Source organism: Castor canadensis, chromosome 13, assembly GCF_047511655.1.
Source record: "Castor canadensis chromosome 13, mCasCan1.hap1v2, whole genome shotgun sequence".
Classification (NCBI taxonomy): domain Eukaryota; kingdom Metazoa; phylum Chordata; class Mammalia; order Rodentia; family Castoridae; genus Castor; species Castor canadensis.
Genome location: NC_133398.1, coordinates 90356274 through 90381128, shown reverse-complemented (window position 1 = coordinate 90381128; position 24855 = coordinate 90356274). Strand labels below are relative to the sequence as shown.

At 34.6% G+C, this 24855-nt stretch overlaps 1 protein-coding gene and 1 non-coding gene across 11 annotated transcripts in view; one reads left to right on the top strand and one right to left on the bottom strand.

Moving 5' to 3' along the window:
- Agtpbp1 (ATP/GTP binding carboxypeptidase 1) overlaps positions 1-24855 on the bottom strand; it is a 224142-nt gene that overhangs the window by 89637 nt on the left and 109650 nt on the right. For all 10 annotated transcript variants that reach the window (XM_074052257.1, XM_074052262.1, XM_074052256.1 and 7 more), the window contains 6 exons: positions 18170-18207; positions 14575-14783; positions 11876-12053; positions 8957-9054; positions 5638-5754; positions 2247-2959 (listed from right to left, as the gene is read on the bottom strand). In XM_074052257.1, the coding sequence (XP_073908358.1) occupies positions 2247-2959; positions 5638-5754; positions 8957-9054; positions 11876-12053; positions 14575-14783; positions 18170-18207 (1353 nt within the window). The remainder of the gene's footprint in view (positions 1-2246; positions 2960-5637; positions 5755-8956; positions 9055-11875; positions 12054-14574; positions 14784-18169; positions 18208-24855) is intronic.
- On the top strand, positions 23595-23793 carry LOC141415950 (small nucleolar RNA SNORA73 family). Its single transcript, XR_012440891.1, has one exon. It is a non-coding gene; the product is annotated as a small nucleolar RNA SNORA73 family (small nucleolar RNA).

Here is a 24855-nt window from a genome sequence, read left to right as displayed (position 1 = left end):
GAGGTGATGCTAAAAAATGCAAGTTGCTACCAGATTCTGACTCACTTCAGATGTGTCCATTCTAGTCCTCTAAGACACAATGAGATATGCAGAAGAGCTCCTGGGGGGAACACATGCAAAGAGCAAAGGAGAGAGGGAGTACTCATAGGCAAGGAGGCCTTCAGACAAAAACCAGGTCTAACACCTGAGAAAGGAGAACACTTAGGCAGGAAGAGCCTCAGACTGTAGCTCCTCAGAAGATTTGGCCAGAACAATGGGGAGCCCAGAGTAGAGACTGTCTATGAGCAGATTACAGCACTGATCAGGATTGACTCAGTTCTAGTACCCCCACCACAGTGAGCATTAGCAAAAAGTAACACAGAAAGGAGAGGGCATAGCCTCAGCGAAAATGCTGTTCTAGACCCCAAAGATATGCAACTAAAAGATGTAGTACTTCAATCCTCAAAGCGGGTTCTCTCATGAGGAGAGAGAAACAACTCACTGCCATAGGCACTGCAGTCCACCTGTGCCACGTAGATCCTCTTCTCTACTCCCCACCCATATTTGGAGTGTGGCTTCTACACAATTTCTGTGGTAGAGGAAATGTGGAAGTAAAACAGCAGGACAAACTTCATCCCCCATTTTTCTCAGGGCTGCAACTCCTCATCTCCATCCTCCAGTATCTAGCAAATCCCCCTCACCCTTAGCAATCACCTCTGCAGCTTATTTGGTTAAGTGACCCAAACTTTCATTCTGGAATTGGGTAAGATCCTGGGAATCATATTATTCTTATGCCAGAGTGGCAATCACATGTCCATGTACAGTTGAAAGTAATCAAGGGAGTAGCAAGAAGCAAATAAGTGGATAACCTGAATTCCACCCATATTCACCCTGGTGCCACTGTGTAAAAGCAGCCCTAACCCCTTGCACTTAGCTGGGTCAATTACTTACATCTAGATGGTAAAGCCTCTTCCCATCTGCTGGTTCTGGATACAAGGAGTCTAAAGCATACAGTTGGCAGCCACAGCTTGTAGTTATATTGCACTCTTGCTGTGTCTCCCATGGAAAGACAGCACACACTGGGGCACTGAGAACCACAGTCAATAGGGCCACTTCCATTTCCACCTCCTGGTTCCCATCTTTTACAAGGGATACAGAACTATGAACAAATCTCTAATTTAGTGCACTTACTGCACCCTAAAAGACGCCACCCATACAGACTATTTCCTGCGTAAGAGCTTCACCTGTGCCTTTTGTAGGCCATTTCATCCTACCACAAGTCGAGCTGTCTCTGGATGGTGCAATCTATGGTTCAGTAGGTGCTACGGCCCAGGTCTACTACCACACATTTTCCCCAATGAAGAAAACTCCCTGTTCTTACGCTATGTGGTGTGGGATTCCGTACCTGTGGATCACAGAGCCAACTGGTAGCACTACTACACACTAAATTGTCAAAAATGATAAATTATACTAGAGGCTATAGATAAAAAATAAGTAAGACAGAATTCTTGCTTTAAAGAAGCTTATATTCTAGGGAGAATCAAATACCAACAGCAAGATCTTCTTTTTTCATTAAATACTATAGTACTCATATATTATATATACTATTAAATATACTAATGTCACTAAATACTATAGTATTCATTACAAGAGTACACAGATTTTCTTTTAGAAACTTATAAGCCATCATCATAAGAGTTCAACATCACCAAAAAATAGTTCAGACACACTAAATACATAATTTTATACACCAAATATTCACCAGTTGGCACTATTTAGTACTATTTGACATATCTAATATTATTTGGCATATTAAACATAACCTCAGTTAGCGTTTTTATGAATCTCAAATTTTTGAATTTCCAACTAAATTTTCAAACAAGATAGAAGAGTCTATGTTGTTTCATGTATAGCCTATTTCTAAATCACAGTCCTTAACCATGTTCAAATATTAAATTATTAAATAAATATTGCTAAGAATATATTTATTGAAAGATTATTAAGTAAATTTTCTTATTTTGATTTAGTCTAAATAGAAAAATTCTAAATTATCCCATGGTCATGTTTATTATCTGGCTTCATTTGAATAAATAATGTGCTTAGAAAATAAAGTACGTCTACAGCAACAATTTCAAAACAATGCAAAATTCCCAAAGCAACTTCAATTCAGAGCAAGTTCTTCCTAAATACCCAAAGTAATTTTTTTAAGTATACTTCATATTTTAGCAATGGTCTTATTTAGAAGAGGTAAGAAATCTACAACTCACCTTTGTACACCATAAGGCCTTTCTAAAATAGGCTCTTTGAATGGAGGTGGAATGTGACCAAAATAATCAGGATAAGCCACCTCTGAATATTCTGGAACAGACTTAGTATTTTTCACAATCTCAATATAGAGGTCTGAGTCATGGAGTGTTGGTCCATCAAGTACTTCAACAGATGCTTGTTCTACTGATGAGTTGGACTCAGTATCTTCATCATCCTCAATTTCAACCCCAGTACAGCAGAGCTTCCCTAGCTGCACTGTCCGTCCCTCAAACAGTGCATTTCCACAAGTAGCCATGTGTGGACAAGCTTTAGTGCACGTGAGGACAGTGAGAGGGAGACTGTAATCCTTCTTTGTTCCTGCAGTCGAGCCCAGGGCTGTCTGAGAAGGAATATTCTGCAATGTGATTCGGTCCAATGCCTTCACAATATCATTGTTTAGGCCATGAGCTGAAGAAATAGTTCTGTCTTGATCACCTAGTTGCTGTGATAATGTTCTGTCATTATCTTTAACATCTTCTTTTGTGAGATCCTTAATGGTAGGTTTCTTTTCACCTTCTCCTTTAGGTGACACTTTCACCTTCATTCCAGCTCCTTTTCTTAATTTGCTCAAATTCACAGATGCTTCCTCTTCAGCTGTGGGAACAACAATAGGCCCACGCACTTTTCCCTCAAATACAAAAGGCTTTGGTTCTTTGGAGATTAAATCATAGTCCTATAAAAAATGATTTGAATGTTTAATTTATTATCTGTCAATATTAAAATATATTAACAAAAGATCATATTCATTTTATATCTTGCTTCAAAAAAACAGCACTTGAAAATTCTTAAGAGGGATAAAAAAAGAAAGGTTTTAATTTCACTAATAAATTTTATAAAATTTATAATCTGTATTTTTAAAATATTTAACCACAGCAAAATTCATAACAATTATTGCATTTTTATATTATAAAAATAATGCTGCATATCACAGATATATGGGAAATTTTATAAAAGTATAAAGACATTAAAGTCATCCAAAGTTCTAATAGAGGAAACACAACAACTAAATTGTTATCATTAGTTGAGAACCACTGCTCTGGTGCTCCTCAGAGAGCTGAGTGAGGAGGGGAGAATAAAAGCAGACAGTCTGAAAGTTAAATAAGAGTCTGTTACAGTAGTCCAGGGAACCTGGACTGTGAACACAACCAAACTTTACATACTAATAGACCACATTCAGGGTAGAAGGCACAAAGAAAGGTTGCAGATGATGTCAAAAAGTGTTTGCAGGAACTAGAACAGCATGAAAATTGAGAATTTACTTCTAGACACGTGAAGTGTGGGTTGCTGACACACAGACAGACATGTAAAGTAGGCAGCTGGACATAACTTTAGAATTTAGAAGAAAAGTATATGCAGAAGATAAAAATTTGGGAGGCAGAAGCATGCAGATATTATTCCAAGCCATTTGAATGGAAATCATCAATGAAAAAGAAAACACAAAAGAGGAATAAAACTGAGTCCTGAGTACTCTAATATAAAGAGGTTGTAAAGATAAAGATGAAGCAGAATAGGAGACAAAGGGGGTAAAGACAGCACAGAAAAATGAAATCAGGAAAGTAAAGTACCCAGGAAGATAGTGGCTCATGCCTGTAATCCCAGCCACTCAGGAGATGGAGATCCAGAGGACTGCAGGTCAAAGCCAGTGCAGACACAAAGTTCAAGAGATCCTCATCTTGAACAGAAATCTGAGTGTGGTGGCATGTGCCTTTCATCCCCAACTATGAGGAAAACATAGAAGGATTGCAGTCCATGCATGTTGAGTCATAAACGTGACAAAAATAACCACAGCAAAAAAGACTGCGGATGAGACTCGAGTAGTGGAGGACCAGCTTATCAAGTGTGAGGGCACTGAGTTCAACCTCCAGTACCAAAAAAAAAGAAAAAAGAAAGCATCCAGACAATTCCTATAAGTTGGATGGAAGAAAATCATTGCTATACTTTCCCAAATGCCTCTTCCTTTTTGGACAATTGTCTTCACCTTGATTCGGGCCCTCCTTTCTATTACTACTGTAATTTTAAAGTACCTTCCAATGCACTTCATATCTATGGGGAGTATCAAGACACAGAGAACAATGGGAAAGAGGGGTTGTTTCACCTTCTACTGCATCCAAGGTGCATCAGTTTATTCTCAAAGAGAAACCCAAAAAATTAGAACTTTAGAACAATAAAATTCAAATACTCTCTGGCAAATACTTCTTTTTTGTTTTTCACATATAACCTTACATTAAAGTCTTTTTCTTAGAGCAACTGAGAATTAAGTATATGGAATTTGGAGAGAAAGAAAGTGTGCCACAGAACAAATTAAATCTTAGAGATTATCTAGTCTAAACATACACTTTAAAATCCTGGGCACTCTCTGAGATTTACCAAAAGACCCACCATAAGTAAGCAACAAAGTGAGAATAAGAAATAAGTTCTAACTGCCAACAATTTAATCAACTTTTTGCTATATAATTTCAGCTCAATAATGATATTTTGGTAAATAAGTGAAGATAAGAAATGTTAATAAGTCACTCTGAGCTAAGCATGGTGGCTATACCTGTAATTCTAGTTACCAGGCAGCTGAAAATACAGAGGATCATAGTTCAAGACCAGTCTAAGCAAAAGAGTTCAAGAGATCCCATCTCAACCAGTAAAAGCTGGATGTAGTGGTGTGTACCTGTCATTGCAGGTATGCAGGAAGCATCCTAGGTATGCAGGTTATCCAGGTCAGCCCAAGCATAAATACAAGAACCTATTCAAAAAATACCTAAAAGCAAAAAAGCCTTGGGGCATGGCTCAAGTGGTAAAGTGCCTGCCTGCCTGATAAGTGTAAGGCCCTGAGTTCAAACCCAAGTACCATCACCCACAAAAAAAGGAAGTCACCCTTCCTACGAATCAACTTATGCTGAAAGCCTTCTAGTTATCCTTCTCCGTCTTTCCCCTCTGCCCCCTCTATGATTATAAAATGAACTATCAGGGAAAAAAAATTAACACACACTGATTCTATTTTTAATTCAGTATTGGTGAATTAGTTCCATCTCCCCTTAACTGAACACAACTAATACAAAGAGGCTTTAACAAGCATTTTATAATGTAATTTTAAAGACTATACGACAAAGGGTAAAAAAATCATATCGAGTCAAAGTGATGAACCAAAGAGGCAAAAAAATTAAAGTTACTCCACCCTCCCTCATTTTATAAATAAGCAACTTACAGCTTAGAATGTTGACAAAACTATACAAAGTCACTCAGAAAAGCAATACTAGTTTCATTTTTTATACATAAAAAACAGTGGTCATAGACCTAAGGAAGAAAAAAAAGAACTTTTTATTAAAATCAATTAAGATGCAAATTTTCTATGTTTTATACCTGAAAATCATCAGCAAGCTCAGGAAAAAGGTGTTCATACATTTTCAGTTCTTCTATCGTTCGTCCTGGTACTTGCTGGGGCTTTAATTTGTTAATATCTGTCTCAATATCATCATTCTGAAATAAGAAAAACAGGATGCCACTAGTTTAGAAAAACACAAAAATTATTGAACACACAAATTTTACATTTAAAGTGTTCTAAAATATTACATGTGATCAAGAGAATAATCACTGAATACAGGTTGTATTAATTGTCCTTTGCTTTTGGTTATGGTTATTTTAATATAATCTGGGTTCCTCAAGACAAAAAGTCCATGTCAGTATCAAGACTAAGTATGCTCTCCTCAACTTCCCTGTTATCATGTTGCATATATATATCCAATATCAATTTTGGCCCAGAAGCTCTTCAGAGGAGAGCTGACACATCCCATCATAGGAGGCTAAGTGTCAGAAACGTCAGTTCACATAATACCCAAGCTATTTTCTAGGATCTTCACTATCTGGCCACACACAAATACAAACTCATCATTACCTTTACAGACAGTAATAGGCCAACTATTAATTTTCAACTGGTACTCATTCTTAAGTTTCTATTTATGTTACTATCAGAGTAAATAACTTATCTTTCAATTTTACAGCAAATTTATTTTACTCTGCTTCAATAATGTATCTGACTTCATTTATACATATTTAAATAGAAACTATAGTATATTTCTTATTTTATGTTGAGAAATTTAGCTCTTATTTGTATAAACAATAAACAAGATTTTTCTCATTGCAATGAATAGAAATCTATTTTATTTAAATAATGTTAATCACTGTATTGTTATGCAAGTCATTACTGCATAAATATGTATTTCAACTAGAAATTATTCATGATATAGTTTATTAAAATCTAATAGATAATGCATCCAAAATAAGAAAACTATTTACAAAGATTTCTTTCCTTTAAACACAGTAGTTCAATGTTTAACATTATTTTGTGAAAATATATCTTATTTACTGGCTCTAGTTTACAAAAGAAAACAAAGTGTAAAACAAGCAAAATGAGGAAAGAAAACTGCAACAATAGTAGGGAAAGTTTGGGGGCTTTGAAAAAAAACAGAAGAGAAGAACTCCTGACAGATTCATCAGAAAGAATACAGCTTGCTACCACTCCTTAAACTTCTTCTAAAGTTACGGCAGGATCAAAGAATATACTGAATTTTATGGCTATCTGAAGAAGAGTCTTTATATAATACTCCAAACTGAAAAATCTGGAACAAAGGAAATGAAATCACTATAGTGAGAGAAAAAAAAACAGTCTCTTAAGACTACAACCACATTAGAACACAAGTTATTATACCAGCTATAATACAGCAGTCTACCTGAAGCATAAAAGAAATGATGAGATTCAGATTTTTAAAAAAGGAAAAGTTAAGGAAAGTCCAAGTGGAACAGTCAATGAGAGTAAGCGACACATAGTAATAGAGGAAAAAAGAAGTTATTATGGCTTAGCAGTCTCAAAAAGACAATTCTGAAAGCCTTGAGGAAAAATAATACTCTCCCGTGGTAGAGTAGACACTAGTTTGGACTTACATAGGGTTAAGAGTTAAATGAATATTATTATTTTTTCTTATTAGTATAACTGGTGTTTTAAGGGAAAATGTAAGCAACCACTGACAATTCAGTGAATAATGCAAGCCATCAACTCTATTTGCAAAGATAACAGTGTCACAAGCAAAGTAAGCTACAGAAATGTTTCAGATTAAAGAAGACTAAAGAGACAAGACAGTAAACACAATGTCAGATGCTAGACTCTATACTAAAGAGGAAAAACAACTTTACAAAGGACATTATAAGATCAACTGACAAAATGGCAAATTAAAGTTTCAAATCACTGTATACTTATGAAGCTGATAACTGTATTGTGGTTATGTTGATGTACTTATGAGTAAAGGACCATGATATATGACATGTAACTTACTCTCAAATGAATAAAGTTTTTTAAAATGTGTACTCATGCATACACACAACTTTCAAACAGCAAAATCAGTCACACTGTTAAAATTTCTCATTGAGTTCTACTCTCATCAATACCTATCTTTGTATCTGTAGTCATCAAGACAGATACTTTTAATGAGAAAATGGAGACACAAAGAATGAATTATTAATAGACATGGAAATATATAAGAAAGGTTTCCATCAAAATGTTTTAAAGATAAAAAGTCATCTGGAAAATCTGGTGTTAATCAGGAAAATTTTACTACCACCAAATACTCAATTTCTAAAGAATCCAATCAATTTTTAATGTAGGTCCTATTATCTATGGAACTTTTACATATGGAGTGGATCCCAGATCTCTCACTTATATCAAGCTCATAACCAAAAATTCAGTTATCCTAGATTTCTACCCTTGACCATCCTAACCTGCACTATTTTCCTTCTTGAGGCCAGGATGCAAACATCCAATTAGCTAGTTTGACAAATTCTTTAAAAGATGCCTCAGTGATCATATTTGGTGGTAATGAAATTGGTTCTTTATCTGTTATTAGGATAGATATCATCCAGTAGCTTAGATTCTGGAGAGTCAAATACTCAGTGTGTATTTTAATGCAGTGTTCCAAGACTGAAAACAAACAAACAAAAATCCAAGCAGGCAAGAGTCAAATTAATCCCCCATCCCCTAAAACACCAAGCTGTAAGCTAAATATAGTTAGCAAATCAGAGACCATTTTTAAATACATGCTATAGTGCCCTCTGCCACTAAATAAAGTAAAAGAGTTTCTAAGCTTCCAGAGGTGCCATAAAATTCTGAAAATCACCTGCCTCTTTTACCTAGTATCTCATGAAATGTGACACTAATTTTATATTTCCTCAACTCTATAACCACTTTTCTCCTTTTCCTTGACCAGTTAACTAAAATCTACGAATCATTATATAAACACTAATTCTTACCAAAAAAGTTCATCAATTAGTTCTAGACTGTTTTCCTATTATTTTTATATCCCCAAAGACTGCTGACAGAAGGCAATGTGTTTTGCAGTAAGTTCCTCAATAGTCTTAACCCTCTTCCCTTAGATTCCTTAGACTTCAAAATCTAATCATAAGAGTTAAATAAAATCTTTTTGGACAGGAAAAAAGTTACTTCAGGGCCCTTTCCAGATCAGTGATTTAAAGCAACATTTGTTCTTCAATCATTTAGTATGCACAATCATCCACAATAAAACAATTTGGATAAACCAAATTAATTGACCATTGTATGTATTTACTAAGTCTTTGTTTTGTAATTGAAGTATATACTTCATAAAGTTGACTAATGATTAAAAAGTGTACTAACCTTAAAATTTTGATCTACATCATCTTCATTTTCATTTTCGTTTTCAGCTTCTAAATCAATATCATCGTTGTCATCACTTTCATCTACTACGTCATCCACTATGATACAAAATGTGCTATAAGTAGGTCAGAGGTAAGCATTCTATAACATGCACATCCAAAAGTAGAATGTTACATATATCACACATACACATTAAGTATTTCAATCACCAAAAAAAGTAAACAAGTTTGTTTACTAAAAATGTCTCTAAGGCTGTCCCAATAATTTGGAAAGCACTATAAAAATAAGTGTTTTTTTAACTAATGTTCCCAGTTGTAAATATATACATATACATATATATATAATGCCTTACATTGTAACGACATGAATGAAATATCCTGTTTCCTATTTATGATAATGTTTTTTTCTTTTGCAGTTCTGGGGTTTAAACTCAGAGCTTATACCTTGAGCCACTCCACCAGCACTTGTTTTGTGATGGTTTTTTTCAAGACAGGGTCTCACAGAACTGTTTGCCCGGGCTGGCTTTGAACTGCGATCCTCTTGATCTCTACCTCCTAAGTAGCTAGGATTACAGGAGTGAGCCATTGGTGCCCAGCCTATTTGTGGTAAATCTCAATGACTTACTTCATCCCTTCACAACTGTGTGGTCTACTGGAAACTTTTTAAAGATATGTTAATATAGTCCATGCTTATTCAAATACATGGAGATTAAACAACACACTTTTGAATGATTAAAATTTAGCAAAGAAATTTTACATTTCCTAGATTTGAATGAAAATACAACCTACCAGAACATTTGGAACATACCCATGCATGCCTACATTAGAAAGTCAGACAGATCTCAAATAAACAACTTAATGATGTACCTCAAGCTCTGAGAAAAACAAGAACAAGCCAAGCCCAAACTCAGTAGATAGAAGGAAAAAATAATATCAGCGCAAAAAGTAGTGAACTGAAAACTACACTTCAATAGTAGTGAATAATACAAAAATCAATGAAACAAAGACCTGGTTCTTTGAAAAGGTAAATAACACCGAAAAACCTTTAGCCAAATGAACTAAAAGAAAAAGGGGGAAGATGTAAATTAATAAATTTAGAGATGACAAAGGGGGTATCACAAAAAAAACACCAATGAAATTCTGAGGATCATCTCGGGATTACTTAGAAAGCCTATATTCTAATAGACTGGAAAATCTAGGAGAAATGGATAAACTTCTTGATGCATTATGACCTACCAAACTGAGCCTACAGGAGCTAAGCCACCTAAACAGATCTATAATACAATAGAATTGAAGCAGTAGTAGTCTCCCAACAAAGAAAAGCCTACAACTAGATAAATTCAATGCCAAATTCTAGCAGACCTTTGAAGAAAACTAACACCGTTACTCCTCAATCTATTCCCCAAAACAGAAAGGGAAGGCATATTACTAAACTCACTCTACAAAACCAGTATTACCCTAATACCAAAACCAGGTGAAGACACAACAAAAAAAGAAAGTGACAGACCAATTTCCCTGATGAACGTAGACGTAAAAATTCTCAGTAAAATACTTTCAAACACATTTAAAAAGATGATATACCATGATCAAGTTGGCTTTATTAAACAATACAATGATGGTTCAACATACACAAATCAATAAATGGAATATGGCACATAAACAGAATAAAGGACAAAAATCATGTGATCATTTCAATGGATGCAGAAAAAGCCTTTGACAAAATTCAACATACTTTCATGTGAAAAGCTCTAAAAATGCCATGAACAGAAAACTGTACTGCCACATAATCAAAACCTTTAAAAAAGAAGTTTCTGAGTAATCCATTTTGAAATTTTGTGTCCAAAAAGCATAGCTTTAATCATTAAATATTTTAAAAATAACAGTGGCTCACACCTGTAATCCCAGCTACTTGGGAGGCAGAGATAGGAGGATCATGGTTTGAGATCAGCCCAGGCAAAAAAGACCCTATCTCAAAAATCCTATCTCAAAGAACAAGCCAGGCACTATGGCATACACCTATAATCCAAACTAAGCAGGAGGCATAGGTTGGAGGAGCATTGTCTGAAGCCAGCCAAAGCAAACAGCATGAAACCCTATCTGAAAAACAAACTCAAGAAAAAAGGGATCAGAGCATGGCTTAAGTGGTAAAATGCTTGCCTAGAAAGCACAAAGTCTTGAGCTCAAACCCCAGTACCACCAATAAATTAATAAAATAATACCACACATTTTGACATATACCATTACTAAATCTATATCCAGGATTATAAAGCTAATTATAATTACTTGAAATTTTCTTTAAAGCAATTATTTCAAATAAGTATTTTACATGTAAAAAAGATCTTCAATTTTTTTTCAAAAATGTAGCCAACAAGAAAATACTACAGAAATTCTATGAATAACAAAGACTAAATTCTCATTTCCATTTCACTAGCCATTATCCAAAAAAAAATTATTTTCCCCACATTACAAAGTTTAAATTCTTATTTATCTACTACATACATACAGTTAAAAAAAAAAGTAACAAACAACCCACCTGTAATAATTTCACATTTCTTCCAGGTATGTGCAAATTTGTGTTAAGCATATAAACCATAAATAATTTTGGTGACTAGGTTTTTTAACATAAGAAAAAAGTTCACTAAAAAACTGCAAATATAAACCCAAACATAACTACGTAAACATTAAATTATACCATCTTATTTATACTTTGAAAATTTATATAAATGTTTCTATGTGATGCTTAGTTTTTTACAATTCACATTTACATACATGCATATATGCCACACTATTTCCTTTGATTACCAGACTTCAATATCTTATATTAACAGAAATGTTTATTAACTAAAATAAAATGTGAAAGTTTATCATGTTGTGCACAAGCCACGTAATTCCAAGGGCCAATGGAACCCTGTGACCCTACCTTCAGGGGGTAAGCTGTAAAGCTGGGCCACAGGTCCAGTCACAGGAATAACTGGCAACTGGAAATGGAAAGAACTCTTAATCGTTGGCAGTGGCAGGCGATTTTTGGGGAAACACTTCCTCATTATCAGACTGGAGGTGTTGACAAGAGGATCAAGAGTCCTGACTGCCAAACATTCCTGTTTTGAAAAGAAGAAAAATAACACAGGTTTGGTGAATAACTGAACAAAGGTTACATTACTTCAGAAAGTACTATAGTGAAAATTTTGTAGAGACAACTATCACAAAAAACAGTACTTTAACAAGGGAAAATCATAAAATAACTTATTATTCAGAAGTGCCTATTTATAAATAAGAACCTCACATGGCAAATTCAATAAGACTTTTTCTTAATATGCAGAAATAAAATAAAATTAAAAATAAAAATAAATAAAATCACCAAACTACTACATGTGAGTCACTTACAGAACATTTAGCAAGTCTAGGACAAAAATGAAGAAGAATATTTAAGAGGAGCTAGGAGAAAATATTAAGAATGTAAGAAAGGTAAAAGAAATAAAAAGAAACATACAAATGAACAGATGTCTATCAGTTCATAAGTTGTTCACTCAATTTATAAAAGAACAACCTTAACATCCTAATTTAAAGTCGTAAGAGTTTGATTTCCTGTCCTGGCATCTAGTTTTGAGAAAAGTTAAAGGATAGGGGATTTGAAACCATGTCATATAACAATACTGTTAGTGACAATTGCCATTTAGATGGCACTTGGATACACTAAAATGTTCAATACACGTTTTTACATCTGACTTGTAAAATAAATGAAAAAGGCCTTAGTAATGTTAATTCTAATTAACACCTAATTCTCCCTCAAATATCAAATATCCATTGCTGTCTATAGTACAAATAGTTTCAAAAGGTGTGTAATATTGCTCTAAAAATAAAATACTAAGAGTAAACATATCTACTGTCATATTGAAAGATCACTTATCATGTATAAAACCAATTATGACACAACTGAGATGAAGGGCTGGGATTTTCAAAACAAGTTTCTTTCTAATAACTACAGCCTTCTAAAACTCAGAGGGTTTCAGTGCACCATCTCCACTCCCCTACCGACAGTCTTCTACAGATACTAGTAAAGTTTCCACTGAACACATGTCAAGAATGTTCACACTTAAAGTGGCTGGAAGAGCTAGTGTTCCTAGATCTAGGTTTCACTTCCTGTCTTCTCTACTCACGAAAGGCTTTATCCAGCAGGAAGACATGCAGAACACTCACAAACAAAGATCCACAACCACCTCATGAGGAAAGCATTCAAAAGTAAGTCAGGACAATAAGCCACCTTACTCTCTGATTTATCCCTTGTGGTTTTGACCACGCATCATCAATAAATAAATAAGCTAACATTTTTTTAAAACAAAATTTTTTAATTATGCAGCTCCACTTATGCAGAAAATTGCTCGGTCAGTCCCACACAAATATTTGTGTGATCTGCTGAGTTTTCCCTGCCCTTAATTTTGTGAAAATATGCATCCCAAAAAGCAAGGCAAAAGTTAATGTACATAATTTAAGTGATAAAATAAAAATTTTAGATTTGTTGAAAGGCAGCAAATCATTAGCAGATTGGGAAATATTCTGGGGAACATGAAATATGCCATCCACAGTACAGTACTGAACTCTATGCATCCTGAGCATTTGCAGCTTTTCCTCAGTGGCAGTCTCCTTGGAAACATATACTTATGGATATCAAGCGTCTACTGTAGAGTCAACTAAACATCCTAAAAAGCATGGCTACAGGGCAGGGAATTTCACATTCCAAGAGATGTGCACTGACCACTTCCTCCAATTCAGTCTGGGGTCACATGTGAGAAATGATTGTGTCTTTTGGTTTCAAGGGTTTTTAAAAATATATTTATCATAGGCTGGGCATGGTGGCTTATGCAAGGAATCCCAACTACTCAGGAGGTAAAGATTGGGAGGATTGCAGTTCAAGGCCAACCGGGGGAAAAAAAAAGATGTTAGTGAGACTCCATCTCAACAAAAAAGCTAGGCATGGTGGGATGTTCCTGTCATTTTAGCTATGTGGGAGGTATAAAAGGGAGGATCAAAGTCCAGGCCACCCCAGCAAAAACACAAGCCCCTACTTGAAAACTAACTAAAAGCAAAAAGGATTGGATGAAAAACCCCTTTGAACATTGACTTTGGAATTAATAATGAAGGACAGGGCTGTAAAATAAGTTCAGTGTGGGGAATACTCGTGGAAAAGGAGGAATGAAGAAGATGAAGGTGAGGGACTATGGACTTCATATACATATACAAAATAGAGCAATGAAACCTCTTGCAACACTTTAAGTGGGGAGGGGAGGAGATTATGAGGTAGAGAGATGGTGGGGGCAATCTGACCAATGTACCATGTAAGTGTATTGGGAATTGGCATAATAATCCCCCCTGTACAATGAATATATGCTAATAAAAATGAAAAAGGGTTGGAAGCATGGCTCAAGTGGTACAGCACCTGCCTAGCAAGTGAGAAACCCTGAGTTTAAATCCCATTACGACCACACACACACACACACACACACACACACACACACACACACACACACATCATAGATATACTTTCTCACATTAATTCAGTTTTTCAAGACCAAAGTCATATCATTTGTACATAAGTAGAAAAATAGGAAGAAAGTAACTCACTTGTGAAGTGTTATACAGAATTTTCATCCCATTGGCATCAGTAAATGCTTTTCTTCCCAACTTGATGTTTGTAACATTTTTTAAGCTCTGTAAAATTCCTTTCCGAATGAGCATGTGTCTATGCCGGTTATCATGGCGATGCCAATCTACATAAATTGTTAAAAGCACTTGGACATATCCTCTGTCTACAGCTCTCCTGGCATTTGTTTCTTTAATAAAAGAAAATTGAGAAAGAATAGTTTTTAAATAAGAGAACATATTCAAATAAATCAAACTAAAAATATAACCTGAATATTGTGATGAATTAAAATTTTTTCCAAAACAAAAGATAACTACATATTTAAATGTTTTCCTAACAAAATAAATATGAAAGGTTTCAGAAGGTATTATATTTTCCAGAAAATTTCTTGACTATATATTGTTTCAGGTTTATAAATATCAAAATATCCTTATTAGTTGAGTGTGATGGTGTACACCTATAATCCCAGTACTTGGGGAGCCTGAGTTTGAAGCAAGCGTGGGCTACATAGCAAGACCCTGTCTCAAAAAAATAAATTGCTTTAGTACCACAAAATCTACATCTTTTTTAATGCTAGTACTAACAAAAGCTTCATATATTTTAAAACTTATGAATAATATCCTGACTTTATATCATGTAGAATTTATATACCTTTAACTTTACTAGCTGTGAATATGATTAAAATTACAGTGTTCCCACTAAAATTAACCTGTTTAGATGGGATTGGAAACTATGTTTCCAGTGAACTTAATTGCTCTAATTATCCCACAATAACATAAATAGCCACTCCATAACAATACTAACTTAAAAATGTAACTTTTTAGTACATTAAAGGTGAGAAGCATCACATGATTAGAAAACAGTTCTTTCTAGGCATTAAAATTTTAATGAAATGAAAACTACATTAAAGATTTTGTGAATGGTCAATTTTATTGGAATACAATTAACAGAAATGAATCTACAAATTGGCCTGATTTATTTTTAAAGTATTGGTATTTAAGATTATCAATCTTAAAGATACATTTTACTAAGATAGCAAAGAAATCACATCATAGCAACACACTAAGCAACCTAGCACTTCACTACTTTGGTGTGTGTTATTACAGGACTGCAAGATTAACTGGTTAGAAAACCAACCCATTTCAGGTTGTTTAGTTACAAGGAAATTCTAATCTCTTCTTAATCTCAAATTTACCTATAAAATGACCCCTGTTAATGGCGTGGACAATAAGATGATGCTGAGTTTAGTTGCCTAAGAGAATTATTTAGTTCCAAATGTGCTAATAGTGAGATTTTCTTTCAGAACGCTCTTCTGACCTCAGAGAGGTGGAAGAATTCACAGGGGGAGAAAGCTTTCTCATGTGAAAGTTTTAAAATCTCCATTTTATCTAAAACAGCTAGGTTTCTAAGGCTGTGGCTATTTACACAATCAGTTCGATTGTTTTGACCAACAAAAGTTTCCTTTCTTTTAAATAAATATGCACTTAATTCACACCACTTGAAATACATAAACTTTTAGTTTAACAGCCATGAGTGTGATTTTGTTAAAAGCCATTATGATCATTTTAACTATTATTAATTTTTGTGCTTCTGCCAGAATTCCCAATAGCTTATATGGTATTTATGACAAACATTAAAGGGTTTTGGAAAGACTACATAAGAAACTTGACTATACTTCAAACACAGTGCTGAGGTAACCATTAAAGAAAATGTACACAGCTGTCTGCAATCTACACTGAGCAAAGGAATTTTTATTCATGTGTTCAGAGTATAAAATTACCTACCATCCTGTCCCTTCTTCCTTCTCTAATTAAAATAAAATGTAAATTTACCTTTAGACTGCAGCGTCTAATTTACACTCCAATAATGTCAACTAAGCTGCCTACCTTTATATTCTTTACACCCTCCCACATTTATCTTAGTAATCAAGTTCATCCTCTTAAAGTAAATGATTGTCTCCCAAAAAAACAAGGAAAATTTTAAAGTATACATAAATTTATGCTCCAAATGCCATGGTCCATTTAAAAAATATGCAGTGTGCCAGTAAGTGCTATTTTGCATTATTAAATTTAATCCTATTTAGTGTCACATGTAACTTGAAAATGTAATAAATATTAACTACTTATCAGTTACTTTTTTTTCCTGATGGAATAAATAGGTATGTTTGCCCACCATCCTCCTTTGAAAAAAAAAAAGGAAACAAAAGGATGACTAATATAAAAAACTGAAAATACTGGATTTCAGTGATATTAGACTAATTGATTCCTGTAAAATTCCTGAAACATCTGAGTTTTAGTTTTTACTGACTTACAATTAATGACTTTGTCAAGTGATTCTGAAAATGTGATTTTATAATTAAACTTTAAACAACTATTCTAATCTTTTTCAAATCAAAAATACATGCCTTTATTAATTTAGGAATAAATCCTTTTTTTTTTTTTTTGGTGGGACTGGGGTTTGAACTCAGGGTTTCTGGCTTGCAAAGCAGGCATATCTACCACTTGAGCCACACCTCCAGTTCAAGAATTAATCTTTATACAATTTGAATTACAAAGTCAAAGCATATCAAAGCAAGGCTAAAAACACCTTTTAAAGTTAATCCACATGTATTTTTCATCTAAATTTTATCACATCACATATGAAAATAAAACTACATGACTAACCTTATTGAACACCATGTATTTCATTACAAGAATAAAATTGTTAAATGAGAACTCTAGTATATAATACTAATACTTAAAATGATTTTTAAAATTTAATAAGTCATAACCAAACATCTGATTTTTCAACTTGCTAATACTCAAATAATTCTAAAAATTAAAAATTAAGGGCAAGTTGGTCTCACCCCTGACAGTTTTTGACCAATTGCCTATTAATTATGTCTTAGGAGAACTGGTCATATAAAATCCATCAACACATCTTTAAGACTAAATGTCAAGACATTTAGAAAGGAAATGTTAATCAACATCATTCATGAAAGTACTAGTAAAATATTTAAAATAGAGATGAGTATCTCCAACACCAAAGAAAACCTATAAATGTAGATGATTATTGTCCAAAAGCATCATAAGATACATCTATTGCAATGCTTAAAGTGCTTAGTTTTGTAAATGAATTTATCAGAACTATATATTTACATTGTCACTCTTTAAAATGTTAAAAACTTGAAATTATGATAGAAACAAAATTTCTAATAAGTTTCCAAGTGAACATAATATGATACAGATTGTTGAAAATACTAAAAGTTCTCAATATCATGCTAGCTTCACTTTTTTAAAAAAGTGATACTTGTAGTAACTTTTCTTCTACAAACAGGGCTTTATGCTTATATAAGTAACTCAAACTTAGGATATGAATATGTTTAAACAAACTATAGAAATGTACCAAATAAATTATAGCTCAATAAGCATAGCTAGAGCTATATGAATTTTGCCAGAAGGTAGTCAAATTTGGTATTAAAATATTACAAACCAGCTTTAAAACTATACACTAAATCCAAATTTTCAGTTTCTTGAACAAAATAAATAGAATGTTAATAAAAACAGTATCTATTATTTCTAGTATTCAAAAACTTACTTGATTTTAGCAATGCAGCAAGAGTGTCTAAAGCAACCCTGTCAACACAACAAGAAAACACAAACAACAACAAAACTAGTAAAATTAATCTACAATAGTAAATTCATACAATCTTGTTATGTAAGTAATTATTCTATTTTCTACTCCAAAATTTATTCATGTAACAGCATCAATAACATATCATGTTTCTCTGTCCCTTCAGGTTAAAAATTAGATATGAAGACTGAAAAATAAAAAGTATTTCAAAATTTTTAAGAAAAAGAAAATTAATGTTGTCAAAGCAGTTGTCAGATGCTAAATGAGTGAAACCAATTATTTTATATGTATTTGATCCTAAGGGTGTTCACAAGGAGCCATACTATTAAGAATCACAGGCCCTGACTTATAAAGGAATTAAAACAGAAACAAGTTTTAACACAGATTAATTTTAAAACTATATAATTGTATAGACATCTTCTTTACCTTCTCACATTAAAGTATTTCAGTTCTATCAAATTATAATTGTTATATTTCAGGTGTAAAACATTTTGGAACTTGGAAGTTTGGGGAGAAGAATGATCCCTTAACATCTTTCAGCCATGAGGCACAAAGAAAATAACAAGCTTGATTATCTCAAAAACTTTTACTGCCCCTTAGAGGACAAAGGAATAGCCCTAAAAATTGAAGATACATATATTTTCCTGAAATATACTCAGTTAAACACAGTGAAGAAAACAACTACCATTAACAGCTATAAAAATACATATCACTGTGGAAAACCTGTAATTCAAATAGTTTTTAAAAATGAGTTACTGAAAAAATGGCACTTAATTTTAATAACTTTAAAAATGTAAAGCTACAAACTATAGTATCTCTTAGTAAGATACTAACTCTAATTTGGATCAAAAATATGTATGTTATCAAACTTCATTAAGCATTTCACTCACCATTAAGCATTTGTTGAATGCCTACTAGATACCCACAGTAGCAAGTTCTTCATGAGTGTAAAATTAGAAAACAAACTTATCTTCTCCACAGATAGTTTTACAATCTACATAATGTAATAAAATGTGCACAGCTATGAAAAAACTAAACCTGAAACAAAGTAGCAAAGTAAAAGTCATATACATTTAAAGGAAAGGAAGCATGACCAGATGTAGAAAAAGGTAGAATATAAATGTCTATACAGATGAATAGTGGTTCACAGTGAAACCTGAAACAATAATCCATGACCAGACAAAGTAAGTATTCAGTAATGACAATTGGAGGAAGTTCTTAATAGTTATTGTTGGTAATAATGGCACCAATAGGTTTCAGTTCTTACTGCACCTTTAAGCTTCTGTTTTCCTGGGTCACGGTCCTGCCTCCCAGGGTCACAGTCCAGCCTCAAGTCTAGCTTGAATCTTCCTTCTGCCCCAACCTCCAATCAGCATGAGCCATAAGATCCTAACCAATCAGATCATGCTGAGTCTCACTGAGGGGTATTTAAGCCCCTGCCCCTCTCTCCCTCTCTCTCTTGGCTCTCTGCTCTCTTCCTCTCCTACCCGGCAATAAAGAATCTTTTGGCCAGATCACTCCTCTCCACGTTGTCACTTTTGGGGCCTGCATTTCCTCACATTTGGTGCCCTCTGCAAGGGTAACCACTGGAGGTCTAAGTGCCCCCGTCACCAGATGGAAGGCGAGGTGCCACCTTCTATGGATTGATGGGTCCAAGCCTCCTGTCCACATTCCACTTCTTGGCATCAGTGTTGAGGAGCCATAATGGCAGGGAAAAAAAGGCCATTTCCCTCCTAGACAGTGGAGCCCGTTTCTCTGTTTTACCTTTTTCTCCTGGTCCCCTGTCCAATGACAAAAGTTATCGTTCGGGGAAAATCTGGCTAGCCCCTAGAGCGCTAGTTTACCTGGCCTCTGGCCTGCTCTTGGGGAGACCTCCTCTTCTGTCACTCTTTCCCCATAGTACCTGAAACTCCAGTGTCCCTGCTGGGACGGGATTTAGTATCTCAATTAAAGTTCAAATTCTCCTCCCCTCAGGCAGCTATCTCTGCTGCCCCCTCCTTCAGGAACAAATAGATCCCACAGTGTGGACTGATGAGATGAGTGTAGGGTGAGCCAGGACAGCCCTCCCTATTAAAATAAAACTCAAAAATCCCTCACAGTTTCCACACCCAAACAATATCCCCTCAAGCCTGAGGGATGATAAGGCCTTATGCCTATCATAAATTCCTTAAAACAACAAGGGCTACTAATTAGTTGCTCCAGCCCCTACAATAAATTTAAAATTCTTATAAAAGTTAATTTTAAAAGTTACAAAGTAAACAACCGGAAAGGATATAGATAGGTAATAAATGTATTTTTTGAGAAGTTAAAGGAAAAAGGAATGGTTTTTTGGATGAGAAGGGATTTTGCAAAAAAGGGTTTATTCCGAAAGATTGTTTCAAATAGGAAAGATGAGGACAAACCATCAAAGGGTTTAGTATGTTGTATGAAGTCTGAGTAAGTTTGAAAAGTGTATAATAAAAACTTCGGTGTGTGATAAAGTTAAAGTTGAATATAATCTAAGAGTTGCCTAAAAGATTTTTAGGGTCATGTCAAACTAAAATCAAATCCTCTATGTCTATGAAATAACAAGGTTATCTTAATATTGTTCTGCTCTGAGTAACATCTACAAAAAACCATTACAGAGAAAGATTTTATCAAAGAAATTATTTGTGTTTTCTGCTGATCTTGTCAAGCTTTAAGTACTACTAAATCAGAGTTCATTTACATATTTGCTTATGTGTCTTAAATGACCACCTTGTAAGTGTTATCTGAATATGGTACAAACATTTAAAAGGTTAAAAGTGTCAATTTATATAAAATAATGAGCTAAAGCTTTCTTTTATCCAAGAGTGTTACATTTAAATCCTGACAGTCCCTGTCTCCCACAGGTCACCTACCTAGGTGTGGCCTTAAAGGGACAGACTCACTCCCTGAGTCATAAATGCATCAACCCAATCTTCTGTTTCCCAACCCCCATACCGTAAGACAGCTTACAGCTTTCCTGGCAGTTATAGGATTTTGCAGAATTTAGATTCCTAGGTATGTAGTCCCTGAACAGACACCTTTTTATGCTCCTCCTAATATTCCTATTTGGGTCTTAGATAATGTATGGCCACCCATTTCTCTTAGAAAAACTTGCCTCCAACAGACTCTGCTCCTCTGGCTGACTACCTGCCTTCTCAAGGAACTTCTCAGAGAGCATGCAAACCAGATCCTGCCCCACCCTATAACAATTTCTGTTAAACCAGGGCATCTTGTTCTCCAAAAGGATATTCTACCCTCTCCATTGGGACTTTGATGGACCAGCCCTCATCTGGTCATTCTCATGACACCCACTACTGTCAAGCTCAGGGTTCCCCCAATGGCTACACCTCTCAAGAAACAATTAGAAAATGGAGAAGGGAATTGGAGGACTCTTGAAATTGTCTAGGGAACAACATTTCACAGTGGTTCTCCTGGCCAATGCCCATCCTAATGCCTATGTTCTTGCTCCCCTATTCTTAAGCTTTCTCCCTTGTATCACACTACATGTCTGCTATTGCTAATCAAAAATTTAACCAATTGTACCTCCAGGGATACCAACCTCTCAAACACAAGGATAGCTGGCTGATACCCACCATGTGGAGGTCGGAGGATTGGCTCGAGACTCTTTATGACCTATGGCTACAAGGGACCTTCATCAACTTCAGGGAAGAGGAAATCTTCATTTTTGGAGCCTGGGTGGATGCCATCATGAGGCTCAGCACCCCAATATTGTTTGCCAACTGACCCTCCCTTCCCCTACGCCGCCCCTTGCCAGCTCGAAGAAGCCGGGGTGAACACAACGCCCCCCTTCCTTAACAAACAAAAAAGGGAGGAATGTTGGCAATGATGGCATGGATAGGTTTCAGTTCTTACTGCACCTTTAAGCTTCTGTTTTCCTGGGTCACAGTCCAGCCTCAAGTCTAGCTTGAATCTTCCTTCTGCCCCAACCTCCAATCAGCATGAGCCATAAGATCCTAACCAATCAGATCATGCTGAGTCTCACTGAGGGGTATTTAAGCCCCTGCCCCTCTCTCCCTCTCTCTCTTGGCTCTATGCTCTCTCCCTCTCCCACCCAGCAATAAAGAATCTTTTGGCCAGATCACTCCTCTCCACGTGGTCACGTTTGGGGCCTATATTTCCTTACAGTTATATTGTGGTTTGATACCAATCAAACACGAGTCTTTCCTTGTAATAATAATTGTAAAATAAAAACAAATACATGTTTTTAAAAATATTGTAAATTCACACCTGTAACATTCTCAAAACAATATGAATATTGAATTAAAAGTAAATGAATATTCTGAAGTTATGTACTGAATTTCGTTGCCTTGAATGAATCATCAGTGAGTAATTTATACTTTTAATAATGTGCACAGAGATTGTAAAACTGAGAATAAACATACTCAGAATAAGGATGGGTTTAAAACTGGTCAAAACTAAATACAGAACTAAATGATCTTCCAAATCTAACTGCTATTTACAAAAACTAAACTTAAAAAGAAGACTCCTTTTTAATAAGGATGTCTTTAATATATCAGAACTTCATATTCAATGGAGAGACCACACAGGAAAAAGGCCTATATATATGACCATAAGATACATAAATTATAAATGTACGTGCATCAAATGTTGATAAGCTGAATTTTACAAAACAAAACTACAAGATTTAAAGGGAGAGGTAAGCCTAATATAATAATAGTGGGAGATTTCAATACCCCACCCTCTATCATCATACTGAATAAGGAAAAACTGAAAAGAACTTCCTCTAAGATCAAGAACAAGACAAGAGTGTCCACTCCCACCACTCTTACTCAAAATACTACTAGAAACTTTATCTAGAGTTCTTTCGCAAGAGAAGGTAGTAAAAGACATACAAATAGAAAAGAAGGAAGTCAAATTATCCCTATTTCCAGGTAATATGATTCTACAAATACAGAAAAACCAAAAGAATATCAAGACTGATGAGCGAATTCAGTAGAGTAGCAGGATATACAATAAATAATAAATTTGCTAAGAAAAGAAATCAGTAAAACAATTCCAGTCACATTAGCAATAAAATAAAATGCCCACGAATAAACCTAAAGATGTGAAAGATGTCTACAATGAAAATTTTAAAATCTGAAGAAAGAAAATGAAGACACTAAAAGGCAGAAAGATCTCCCATGTGCATGGATTGGAAGAATTAATACTGTCAAAATGTCCAATCTTCCCAAACCAATGTGCAGATTCAATGATTGCATCAAAATACCAATGGCATGCTTTACAGAAAAAAAAAAATCCTAAAATTCATATGAAAGCAAAAGACCCCAAATAGCCAAAGCAAAACCAAAGAGAACAAAGCTGGAAGCATCACAATAACCTAATTCCAAAACTACTACAGAAGCTAATATGAATACCTCAAGAGCTCACTCTCTCTGGGCTCTGTCTAAGTGGTGCAAGAGAGCATAGGGCTCTTTCTCCAAATGTATAGACCTTTCCACAATATTGGAGAAGCTGAGCCTTGAGTGTGTACCTGCATATTCCTACAACTTCTCAGAGTCCATGGACAATGACTGAGAAGACAAACCATGCAAGAAACAGTACTGTAGTTTGTCCTACAGGTTTTAAGAAAATTTTGTTTTAGTCTTGTATTCGTTAACGAATATATTTTTTAAAAAAAGACATACTACTACAGAGCTATAGCAACAAAACAAGCCTGGTTTTGGCATTTAAAACATACTCATAGACCAATGAAACAGAAGACCTTGAAATAAATCCAACTTCAACCAACTAATTCTTGACAAAGGCGACAAAAACAGACATTAGAGAAAGGATGGCTTCTTCAAAAAATGTTAGTAGTAAAACTGGGTATCTACATGTAGAAGATAAAAACTTGATACCTGCCTCTCACCCTGCACAAAAATCAACTTGAATGATCAAAGATCTTAATATAAGGTATGCAATTCTGAAACTCACAAAGGAAAACACGTGGGAAACACTTCAAAATATTAGTACAGGCAGTGATTTCCTGGACAGGACTCCAAAACCACAGGAAACAAAGCAAGAATTGACAAATGGAATTACAACAAATTAAAAAGCTTCTGCAGAGCAAAGGAAATAATAACACAGTAGAAAGACAACCTACAGAATGGGACAGAAATCTTTGATAGCTATTTGAACATAGTCTTAATATCCAGAATATACGAAGAATTCAAAGCTTAACACCAAAAGAACAAGTAATACTATCAATAAATGAGCAAGTGAACTAAACACTTCACTGAAAATGTTATAAAACATCAACACAATTACTACAATTGAACTCCATGTGTTCCAATAGCTAAAGCAAAGATTTAACAAGTTAACTAAGGAAGCACAGGTTTTTTTTTTCCAAAAGCAAAACAAACAGCTACCACTTGATCCAGCTATTCTACTCCTAAGTAACTACATGACAGAAATAAAAACATACAACCACAAAGTTTTGTACATAAACAGTGACAGCAACTTTATTAGTAACAACTCAAAACTGGAAAAGCAGAAAAATCTATCAAGAGGTGAATACATACAACAAATTATGATATATCCATATAACTGTGACTAGTACTCTACAATTAAAAGGAATAAATGATACATGTAACAACATAAGTGAATCTCAATATAGTCATGAC